This window comes from Carettochelys insculpta, chromosome 1 (genome assembly GCF_033958435.1).
Source record: "Carettochelys insculpta isolate YL-2023 chromosome 1, ASM3395843v1, whole genome shotgun sequence".
NCBI lineage: Eukaryota > Metazoa > Chordata > Testudines > Carettochelyidae > Carettochelys > Carettochelys insculpta.
The window spans coordinates 205,715,328-205,727,454 of NC_134137.1; the positions used below are offsets into that span (position 1 = coordinate 205,715,328).

Here is a 12,127-nt window from a genome sequence, read left to right on the forward strand (position 1 = left end):
ATACATTCCTAGTGATTTTATGTCTTCAGAGACCAATTCTGGAGTCTGGTACAGCATTAAGAGAAAGGTACACTGAAGTAATTAATGGTCTTAATGGAAATGCTTTCAGACATTGCAGATGAACATAAAAACACATGGGCTACATCTAGACGCTTCTGTTGACAGAGGTCATTGCCAACAGAGAAATCCTGGTCAAACTTCTATAGACAGATAGCATCTACACAGAAGAGCAGATAGACAGAGCAATCCACTCTGACTGCTCTGCCCTCTCTCAACAGAACGACTGACTGGAAACTATAAACTCGGCTGCCCGGGGAGCTGGAAGCCCTCTCTGTCGACAGAAGTGTCTACACAGGCACTCTGTCGACAAAACACTAGCGACAGAGGCGCTATATCTGATCAGAAAGATGTATAGTACTACCAGCTGAATAGCTGAGTTTTGTCGACAGACTCTCAACAGAGCACTTTAACCACGTAGATGCTCAGTGAGTTTTGTCAACAAAAGCCCAGTTTTGATGACAGAAGTTGCCCGTACAGACACAGCCATGTTGTCTTTTAAAAACCATCCCTCAAAGCAACTATTAACTTCTGTTCTCCCCATTGACCAAAGAAGGCCTAACCCAGCTCCTACTGAGGTTAACAACAATTTTATCAGGAACTAAATTTTGATGTCCTAAAAGTAAATATTGGCTTATCATATGAATTCCACTTTATTTTTATTGCACCTCCTATCAATGGTTAAAATGGAGAGAAAATATCTTAAAATGTGAATATGTATAACAACAAGAGCTTCTATGTTTAAAACAATGCAACTTAAAGATGTTAAGAAAAATATAGTCTTCTCACCTGGATGATTCAGGAGGGTGTCAAGTTCTTCTTTGGCCACAACCATTCTTAATTTATCACTGCTATCAATGACAAAGATAATGGCCTGGCCTTCTCTGCATAACATAAAAGAAGCAAATTTATAAGCTCTCAGCAAGACTGACCAACAAAAGCCTTTCAAAAGAACAAACACACATAGTATGCTAGGTGCAAATCTTTTCCTTTACTCCTTTCCCATGCACAGTTGTCTCGTTCTTTCTACCACCTAACGAGAGTTTTTGCTAGAAACCTTAGAGTCTAGGCCACTTTCTGAAGTCTGGTTAACAATGTAATTTTTCTGCTATAAAAAACACTGACAGTTTCACAGCCTCTAAGGTTTGCTGTACATAGATCTTTAAAGAAAGCTCAGTCCCTGGGCTGAACCACATGAACACCAGCTATGACAACACTGGTTGCTGACAGAGTCTGGACAGATAGAGGATATAGGAATAAACCTTGTCAAAATTGCCTTGGTAAAATTACTTTCAAATCATAGTTCTTTAGTTCCTTGTCTAAAGAATCTTGTTCAGAGAATGCTCAATCATGTCCATGCCGATAAGAACTTAAGTCATCTACGACCACTTTAACAACTGTGTACATGCAGAGTCATTAAGCTATTTTCTAACCTTATGCATTTATTAGCTGTGCTGAAACTGAGCATTATTCCAAATTTCTGCATTTTATCTCTTTTCCGAAAGGTTTATTGGTAAGCATCCCTATTCCAGGTACATCTTGGTTTAGTCTCTTTCAACAGTCACTCAGTTATGTCAGTTTTAAGGATGGTGCTCTTTTATATTTGTTATTATGAGATGCAATCCTATTCCAGGCACATCCCACTTTCCTGGCATAAATCAAACCCTTACAAGTTATAATAAAAGGAAGCTGTATTCTGAATATGACGGTACACACTTAATATTTAGGGAGCGTTCTTGATCAAATAGACAAATTCTCTAAAATGTATAGTAGATAAAAACCCACTATACTGGATAGGAAGGATACTAATATTAAAGTCCATTGTAGTGTGAGCTTTACTGTTAAGAAACTACACTCAAAAAAAAAAACACAGACATGATACAAATGAAAATTAACAGTTGCACACACACTGATATTCTGCTACATAGTACATTGTTATATTAAAAACTGGAATTGAGGTGATCCTCCGATCACCCATTTTGACTGGAAGTTTAGAAGCAATTTCTGGGAATTTGGTATTGAAATTCAGAACTTTAATACCTTTAGGCTGCTTTGAAAATCCCAGCACTAACACACATTTACAGAATACCCATCTACCTCGCAATGCATTTTTATGGAAAAAGTCCTTTATGTTAACCACCAATTTAAGAAAAACAGAAAAAGGAAAAATAAAAAAAAATTACAGTCTAACAAACCAAAATTCAAGCATTCAAAATGGAGAATTCAAGTTGACTCACCTGTTGTTAAATGAGTACTTTACTTAAGAGTACTCGCTAAAACAAGGGACATGTATACTTACCTTTGTTCAGAAGATGAGTGAATTCCCCCCAACTAATACAAGCCTTACCCCCCACCCTGTGGCCCCAACTGGACACAGCCTGACCCCCTCTGCCCACCCAAGCCGCCACAGCCTGACCCCCCTGCCAGCCCTCCACACCCAACCTGCTGCAGACTGACCCTCCCCACTGGCCTGCAGGCCCTACCTGATGCAGCCTTAACCCCTCTCACCCACCCACCCCATGGACCCAACCCGCAGCAGCCTGAACTCTCCCCACCCACCCCACAGACCCAACCTGCAGCAGCCTTAATGCCCCCCCGTTTGTCCCACAGACCCAACTCGCCACCAGGTTTTAACCCTCCTTCACACTCATGACCCCAAACTGCCCTCAGAATTTAGCCTTCTCCAACCTTCCCCACAACCCAAAGTTCATTTACCTTTCAAAAGCAGTGCCACATGCTGCCACTCCTTTGCAGAATTAGGAGCACTTGGAACCAGTCGGAGACTTTTATGTGTATTTTAATGGAATTTAGTATCCCTCTTATGAGTTTTCACCTATGAGCAGAAAGTTGGGAACTAATAGTGCTTGTATAGCGAGATATGAGGGTACTTTTGTCTTGCTCACTATTGGCCTTCACATTCATATGAATGATAGCAACTACTGCCATTTAGGAGATAGAAATCACTAAAAATTAGTTTCTAGTTTTAGAATCAGCAAGAAATAAAATGCAAAAATCTCAAGGTAGGGTATGCCCAAAAAACAACCCCAATAGCACAGTTTTGTTAAGTACATTCAATTTTTGCCACAACACACAATATACAAGGCATAAAATGCATTAGTAACCTGATAACTACATAGGTTTTTCATTTCTTTGTAACTTTGCATTACAATTGTCTACAACCCACAGCAACCTGAGCAGTAGGTCAGTATCTTTTAGGTTCATTCATCCTCCGATGTCAGGAAAATGTTGACATATACAACCTCTCCAACTTTTTCATTTTTTTAAGTGTTCAAATTTCTCCTTTTTATGCTGCCTTCGAGTGAGCTAACAACCAATCTCCACACATATGCTTGCTACCAACTTTTCATAATATTTCCTTATTTTCTGTCTCCATGTGCTTTCCTATTCTAAGTGAGATGTGTTTTGAATTATTCATACTAACAATACAGTGAGTATTATAATTTAATCAAAAACATGCAGCTAGATCTAAGAAAAGATAGATGTCCAAGTACCAGAATATCAAGACCACTACAACCATTATAAAGCACTGGATAACGCCAAAGCAATTAGTTTAGACGTAGGATGCTCCTGAAACCTTTGCTTGAGAACAATGTTCTTAGTAACAGCACTAGAATAAGTATCACACTCCTTAATGACTCACCTAAGCTGCTTATAAAGCCATCATTATGAATTTTAGGACAAATAATAATGAAAGAGGGTTGTAAAACCATACTTTTTAATTTTCATATATTATAAAAGCCAGATGGGACCCATGTAAATCATTTAGTCCAACCTCTTGTATAACAAAGGCAGTAGGCATTCCATGAACTAATTGTGTTTGAAGAACGGCATAGTTTCTAGAGAAACAGCAAATCTTGATTTAAAGTTTTATGGAGAATTTACCACAATCATTGCCATGCCAAAGGTTAAATACCTTGACTTTAAAATCTGCACCTTATTTCCATTCTGAATTTGTCTAGCATAAACTGCCAGCTATTGTAACTTGTTATATATGTTGACATTTTTATAAATATTTAGCTACTAACAGAATTTTTAAGTTTAAAAAAATTACTTACTTGTAGTAATGTTCCCACAAGTTTCTGTATCTGCCTTGACCTGACATATCAAACACCGTGAAAGACAAACTACAAAAAGAAAGGAAGAGTGAGGTATAGATCCAATATAATCAAAAGTTTCCTCATTTTCATTTAATGCTTTTAAGTGGACATCAACTTAAACATGACATATAAAAAAGAAAAAAAAATAAAGTTCAGGTATGACAGACCTCAGGCTTCCTGCCAGTTTTATGGCTGTACAATCATAATTTCCCATCAAATGTTTAATCTTCCCCTTCCTGCTGTGTGGAAGGCCCCCCCACAAATAACCTGAAAAATTGACTACACAAAGCAACCTCAAATACAAATATAACCTTAAAAAAAAGTGGGGGAGGGCAGTGTTTTGTAAGTCAATTGCAGTAGCCTTTGGTGTAGTAGCAGGTAAATAAAATTCAGGTTTTTTTAAAATTTCATGCCATGCCTTTAATAATGCACAGATGCCTTTCACTGGCTCCAGAACTATCATTCAAGAAAATCCTTATCATGAAATATTTTAATTACTCAAAACTTTAGTGCTAATGGACTTCCCCAACCAGGTAAGTAGAGAAATGGTCTCCTGTAGCTTCAACATTTAACCCAAATACTAATCACAAACATAAATCCACTTACGAAAGAGTTACAGTACAAAATTTTGCTCAACATGTATAACCAAGCAAGTCACTAAGGAAAATTTACATACAGCCCCAGGGAGCTATCCAGGGTGGCAAACCACTTCAGTACTGGAGTGCCTGCGTTAGTATCGCAGCAAGTGCTGCAGAGTACTCTCTACTTTCCTGAAAAAATTCATAAGTAAAGTATTCTTAAACTGCATGGATTCACTGCACCTGCATGACCACAGGTCACTACATTTATTCATCAAGAAATTCTGGGCAAAAAATGAGTCAAAACAAATCTTGAGATCCAACCCAGGCCCCTTGAGAATCTAACCCAAGCCCCTGTTAGTTGTGGAAGTCAGCACTCCTGATCAAACAGCCAGGATTCAGAAGGAATTTTCTCCTCTTCCTTTAAACATACAATATTCCAATCAACATTATTTTCTATAAAACAACCACCCAATCTCAAACCTCATATTCCCAAGCATGCACACAGAGAAGTTAACAAAGGCTAACAGCAAGATGACCTAACTGATCTGATATGCTAGACCTGGCCCAATTAGTATTCAGGTCAGGCAACAGAACTGAATCGGCTTTAGTGCCATGGACGGACGAGTTCTTGCTAACAGACAGAGGGCAGACATCCAATCTCCTCCTCATGAGCTTCTCTGAAGTATCGGATACTGTTCACAATGAAGTACAGCTGTCTCTCTTGAAAGACACAGAAGGTTTATAGAGTAATGCACTAAAATGGTTTGGTGTATTCATCCGTCCCATCCAGGAAAGACTCATGGTACTCTGAGGAAACTTCCTGCAACAACAGACCTCTCATTTGTGGAGTCTCACAAGGAATAATTCTTTCTCCAGACATTGGCATCTATGTGCAACCACAACATGAACTGGCCCAGGTGACAGACACAAGCGCAAGCACTCTCTGTCAGCAGTCACTCGATAACAAGTAGGACATCTTCACGTCACCCTCCTACTTGTGAGTTCGTTGATGGCTGATCAGCCTGATTCTGGAGCCGCAGATCTTGTCACAGTAGGGGCAGGTTGTACTAGTTGCTGGAAGGGCACGAGGCAGTTTTTGATGTTCTTTTCTTCTTCTCTGCCTCTCCTCATTTCCATTGCATCAGGACCTCTCAAATTGTGCCAACCCCTCCCGGATTACCGCTCTCCATTGAGGACCATCTTGGGCAAAGTACTCCCAAGTGTTGACACTTATGCTGAACTTCTTTACATGAGCCTTCAGTATGTCCTTATATTGCCTCTGCTGCCCCCACCCCCCACCCCGTCTTTCCTCCAACTCACAAAACAGAATCTGTTTTGGGAGGCACTAATCAGACATCCAAACCACGTGACCAGTCCAACAAAGTTGTTGATGAATGATAATGGCTTCAATGCTGGTCAAGTTCAACTCTTCCCAACGCTAGTATTCAGGCGCCTATCCTCCCAAGAGATAGTATTTAAGCGCCTTCAAATGACGCTTATATGCTGTCCCGGTTTCACATGCGTATATCACTTATGACCACACTGTTACTATGCGTCTGTGGCTAACAGCTGAGAATTCCAGATTCAGTACAAACTGCTGAGAAACAGGGCAGACTCATCCCACACAAGTGGTTACTCAATGATTGGATTATATCAAGCCAGCAACAAAAGGAAACTGTTTCACCACACAAATTAACAAGCAGTCAGAAATGCAATCTCCTTAGGCATTCCAGCCAGACATTGGACTCTCTGATCAGTGGTTAATGAATATCAATTTAATCAACATATGGAATTCTTCTGATCTCCAGAGATGAGTCAGAGTCAGGTGAATATATAAAATTCAAATCATACCCAATAATCACACTGCCGTCAATCCTTTATAATTAAATTTTAAAGCTCTATTAATGAAAAGTGGTCAGTAGATCATATACATAAAATAACTGCAGCATTCTTATATCATTTTTGTAGCACTGATATTACATTCTGCTGGTAAAGTTAAAAAAACTGGAAGATCCTCAATCCACAATCCAATATGCTTTTAGCTGTAAATCCACAGACCTGAAGATCAGAGCAGGAAAGAGGCAAAATGGAGTCATCCCAGACATCTTCTATACACTTTGCCATGTGCTTATTTCAAACAAAGCTCTCATCTCAGTTTGTAGGAAGTTACTGGCGCAAGATGGCATGCGGAGTCACAACAGCATATTATATGTCCTTATGTAACTAGATGACTAAGAGGGGGTAGCCGCTGGCCTCTTGGAACCTGAAGTGTCCATAGGAAGAGCCATCTGTGTGGAATCAGTTCCTTCTATGGCAAGTTTCTTTGATGGGCCAACACCACAAGGCTGTCTACCTAGCTCCAAATCTTATAGGTGTTGCCCAGAAATACAGCACATATGTAAGATGCCAGTATATAGTCCATATCTATAACTTTAGATACAAAAAATGATACATGCATGTAAACAAGATAATCATATTTGGCAAATCATAACTTTTCCACTGATAACTTAAATAACATGATTTGTGCAAAGCGTGTTGCAATATTAATGTTCTTATCTCTATCATACAGCATCATTCACACCACTGTCAGCAAGATGGCACTGTGCTTGGACAGCTAATGGATCAACAGTTGGCTGAAGCTTCATAAACTTCAGCAAGACAGACGTGATGTGGGCAGGCAAAAGAAAGGATTTTGAGGAATTTGCAACCACAATGCAGTGTTCTTTAGAGGTACTCAAGCAGAATTCATTACATTTGGCCAGTAGTTTCAAAGTACTCTTGGATTCCTTGTAGTTGCTAAGCTCTCACGTAGCAGCATTTGTGATGAATGCTTTCTGTCATCTTCAGCTGATTAGGAGACTTCAGTGCACCCTGTTGAATGATCACCAGGCTTCTGTTATTCATATCTTCATCACTTTCTGGGCACACTACAATAATGTGATAGTAATATATTAGGACATAAAGCCTTCAGCATTTTGGAAACTTTGATTAGCGAGTGCATTTCTCAGCAATGCCGGCAATCAGGAGTACATCAAGCCTGTTCTCTGCTCTCTACACTTGACTATGGTCAACAACTAAGCTTCTCTGGCACAAGTGAACTTTCTATAATAAGATTAAATAAAGGTTGTCTGTGTGGCAGAACTCTCAGGGGCCAGTCTGAGACTGTAGAATGAAAGCCTTCACAAATTAAAGACCACCACAAACTTAACTACCTCCCACTCTAAGTGCAATGTGCTCTTTTTTGCCTACATCTACATGAGGGTAGAAAGTCAATTTCCAACACATAATCCTAGCTATGTCATTAGTGTAGATTGGGGCTCTTCAGGCTCACCCGGACATCCCTTACTCCACTCGACAGCGTGGAGTACCAGGATCGACAGCTGAGCCCAGAGCGATCTATTTTGCTGCATGTTAACACACAAGGCAAAATTGAACTCCAGAAGATTGACCAGAGTGTAGTTGATCAACAGGTAAGTGCTGATTCACCTTTTGTGCTTGCTTTCTCTAAAATACATATGTTCATTTAAACAAAACACCCTTCCTACCAAAACAAAAGACTTCACTGCACAAAACTTCTCCACCTGGAAAAGGAGAGAACAGACACTACATGACTGATGTTCAGACACACTGTGTCTTCCAACAGTGCACTAAGCAGATACAAAGATGATAAGCACAGTAGAAAAACCTATCATATAATAAAACACCAGGAATTGTTTTGTGTTATTCTAAAGCCAGTCAAATCAATGTGAAGTGACACAAAATACAAGAATAGTTGAGCGCTCTTTTTTTCAGATACCACTGTTTGATTCACTTTCTGTTACAGCAACGAAGGATCCTGTGGCACCTTATAGACTAACAGAAAAGTTTTGAGCATGAGCTTTCGTGAGCACAGACTCACTTCATCAGATGCTGGTCTTGGAAATCTGCAGGGCCAGGTATAAATAAGCCAGAGCAAGAGTGGGGATAACAAGGTTAGCTCAGTCAGCAAGGGTGAGGCTCACTACCAGCAGTTGATCTGGAGGTGTGAACACCAAGGGAGGGGAAGCTGCTTCTGTATTTAGCCAGCCATTCGCAGTCTTTGTTTAAGCCAGAGCTGAGGGCATTGAATTTGCAGATGAATTGTAGCTCAGAAATTTCTCTTTGGAGTCTGGTCCTGAAATTTCTTTGCTGTAGGATAGCTACTTTTAAGTCTGCTACTGTGTGGCCTGGGAGATTGAAGTGCTCTCCTATGGGTTTTTGTATATTGCCATTTCTGATATCTGATTTGTGTGCGTTTATTCTTTTCCGTAGAGACTGTCCAGTTTGTCCAATGTATATAGCAGAGGGGCATTGCTGGCACATGATGGCATAAATTATATTGCTAGATGTGCAGCTGAATGAACCCACGATGGTGTGGCTGATCTGGTTAGGTCCTGTAATGGTGTTGCTGGTGTAGATATGTGGGCAGAACTGGCAACGAGGTTTGTTGCATGGATGGGTCCCTGAGTTAGAGTGACTGTGGTGCAGTGTATAGGTGCTGGTTAGGATTTGCTTCAGGTTGGCAGGTTGTCTGTGGGCAAAGACTGGTCTGCCTCCCAAGGCCTGTGAAAGTGGGGGATCATTGCCCAGGATGGGTTGTAAATCCCTGATGATGCGCTGTAGAGGTTTTAGCTGAGGACTGTAGGTGATGGCTAGTGGTGTTCTGTTGGTTTCTTTCTTGGGCTTGTCCTGTAGTAAGAGGCTTTGTGGCACATGTCTGGCTCTGTTGATCTGTTTTTTCACTTCCTCAGGTGGGTATTGCAGTTTCAAGAATGCTTGGTAGAGATCCTGTAGGTGTTTGCCTCTGTCAGAGGGGTTGCAGCAAATGCAGTTATATCTTAGTGCTTGGCTGCAGACAACGGATCGTGTGGTGTGTCTGGGATGGAAGCTGGAGGCATGAAGGTAGGTGTAGTGGTCAGTAGAGTTACGGTACAGGGTGGTATTGATGTGGCCATCGTGTATTAGCACCATGGTGTCCAGGAAGTGGATCTCCTGCATGGACTGTTCCAGGCTGAGGCTGATGTTGGGGTGAAAGTTGTTGAAGTCCCGGTGGAATTCTTCTTGAGTCTCCTTCCCATGGGTCCAGATGATGAAGATATCATCAATGTAGTGTAAGTAGAGACGGGGTGTTAGTGGACAAGAGCTAAGGAAGCGCTGTTCCAGGTCAGCCATGTTCCAGGTCAGCTCTGGCTTAAACAAAGACTGCGAATGGCTGGCTAAATACAGAAGCAGCTTCCCCTCCCTTGGCGTTCACACCTCCAGATCAACTGCTGATAGTGAGCCTCACCCTTGCTGACTGAGCTAACCTTGTTATCCCCACCCTTGCTCTGGCTTATTTATACTTGGCCCTGCAGATTTCCAAGACCAGCATCTGATGAAGTGAGTCTGTGCTCACGAAAGCTCATGCTCAAAACTTTTCTGTTAGTCTATAAGGTGCCACAGGACCCTTCGTTGCTGTTACAGATCCAGACTAACACGGCTACCCCTCCGATACTTTCTGTTACAGTTCACTATTTACGTTCTCAGCCATTTTGATATTTACATATTCAAGGTGCAGAGCTACAGTAAGACAGCATCTATTACTCCTGGAGGAATTCTGTACCAAAATAATAAACATTCCGTGCACAATATTTTGAAATTCTGCATGTTTTGTCAAAATAAAACAGTATAATAAAAGTATCTGTCAAGTATGTCTAACTACACAGACAAAAAAGTTTTTTTTTCTTTTTTTTGACAAATAGATTCCTTAACAGGCATATTAATACAGAACAGTCCCTTCACTCTCACAAAAATACATTCTGCTGGAGAAGTGCTGCAGCTCCACCTTATGGTTACCAGAGGCTGCTGTGGCCTCAGAATACCCTGTTGCGTTCACATAAGCCTGGCTCTCCTGGTGCCACAGCAGCCTCTGGTGCACAAAATGTAGAACTGCTGCATTTCTTGAGTGGAAATACATTTTCTGAAAGACAAAACAAAACAAAAACACCACATTATGCAAGACATATTCATATTCACAAATGCGCAGAATTCCCCCAGAAGTAATCTACATCACACTAAGGCTGTGTCTACACTACAGTTCTGTTTCAAAAGAACGTCCGTGCACGCTCACGAGCATGCCTCCCCATGCCCTGCAGGTTGTCCAGACGATCAACAAGGTGCTCCTGAGGCAGCTGGTATACATCTGGAACCTTGATGATGCCATCTGGGGATTTCAGGAGCTGGGCTTCCCCAACTGCTTTGGGGCCCTGGATGGCACCCACATCACCATCCAGGCCCCGGAGTACAGCCATGGGGCCTACATGAACCACAAGGGCTACCACTTGGTGGTCCTGCAGGCCCTGGTCAATGCCAACAGCCAGTTCAAGGACATCTACGTGGGCTGGTCAGGCCATGCCCATGACATGAGAGTCTTCAGAAACTCAGGGCTAGGACATCGTATGGCTGAGGGGACCTTCATCCCCCAGCGGGAGCTCCCCAGCGGGGACATGACAATACTGTCCTGCATCGTTGAATACGTGGCCTACCCCCTGCAGGCCTGGCTGATGCGCCATACACTGGGCACGCCCAGCTGAGCCACGACTTTTTTAACAAGTGGCTGAACCACGCCTGGAACACTGTCCAGTGGGCACTGAGCCGCCTCAAGGGGCGTTTTAGGTGCCTCTACACCAGGCTGGAGGTGGGCCTCCCCAACATCCCAGCGGGGGTTGGGGCCTGCTGCACCCTCTATAACCTGGTGGAAGTGAAACGGGAGCCCTATATGCAGAGGTGGGCTGTCAAGGCAGGGCGCTGATACGAACAGCCTGCTGCTGCCACGTGCCACCAGTCCCAGCAGGATGGGGTGCGTATAAGGGAGGCCCTGTGCCAGGCCTTTGTGCGAGGGCCACAGTAACCACCCCCCCCACCTGCACCCTGCACACACACCCACCCACCAGCACCCATGCATGGGGGACATAGGGTAAACCATGAAAATAAACTGTCTATAAGGGAAAACTGTGCCCCTCATTATTCAGGGGGAAGTATACACATGTGTAGAGGGAACTATATACATAGGAGCGGGGAGGGTGGCTGGGGGGCCGCAATGGCCAGGAGCCCCATCGCCTGCCTTCCCCTCCCTCCCTGGGTCCAGCGGCCCCGCGGGGGCCAGTGGCACAGGGAGCTAGGGGTGTGGCTTGGGCGCAGTCCTTGCGCCTGTGCCGGGCTCAGCACGGGGGAAGGGAGGGGCCGGGGGCTTGGCCTCCACCTGGCCAGCAGGCTGTGGGCCAGGCAGAGGCAGGGAGAGATCAGGGCCTCCAGGGTCGGCCTCCTTGGGGGGTGGGGGGACAGGGGGCCATGGGATTGGGGGGGCAGGGGGGA

General features: G+C 43.0%; 1 protein-coding gene across 4 annotated transcripts in view; it reads right to left on the bottom strand.

The window, feature by feature from the left end:
* ARL6 (ARF like GTPase 6) overlaps window positions 1–12,127 on the bottom strand; it is a 49,129-nt gene that overhangs the window by 19,570 nt on the left and 17,432 nt on the right. For all 4 annotated transcript variants that reach the window (XR_012643877.1, XM_074983497.1, XM_074983496.1 and 1 more), the window contains exons 5-6: window positions 4,134–4,202; window positions 847–941 (exon numbers count right to left, since the gene is read on the bottom strand). Coding sequence is in view for 3 of the 4 variants with exons in the window: in XM_074983497.1 (XP_074839598.1) it covers window positions 847–941; window positions 4,134–4,202 (164 nt within the window). In the remaining variant the exon portion in view is untranslated. The remainder of the gene's footprint in view (window positions 1–846; window positions 942–4,133; window positions 4,203–12,127) is intronic.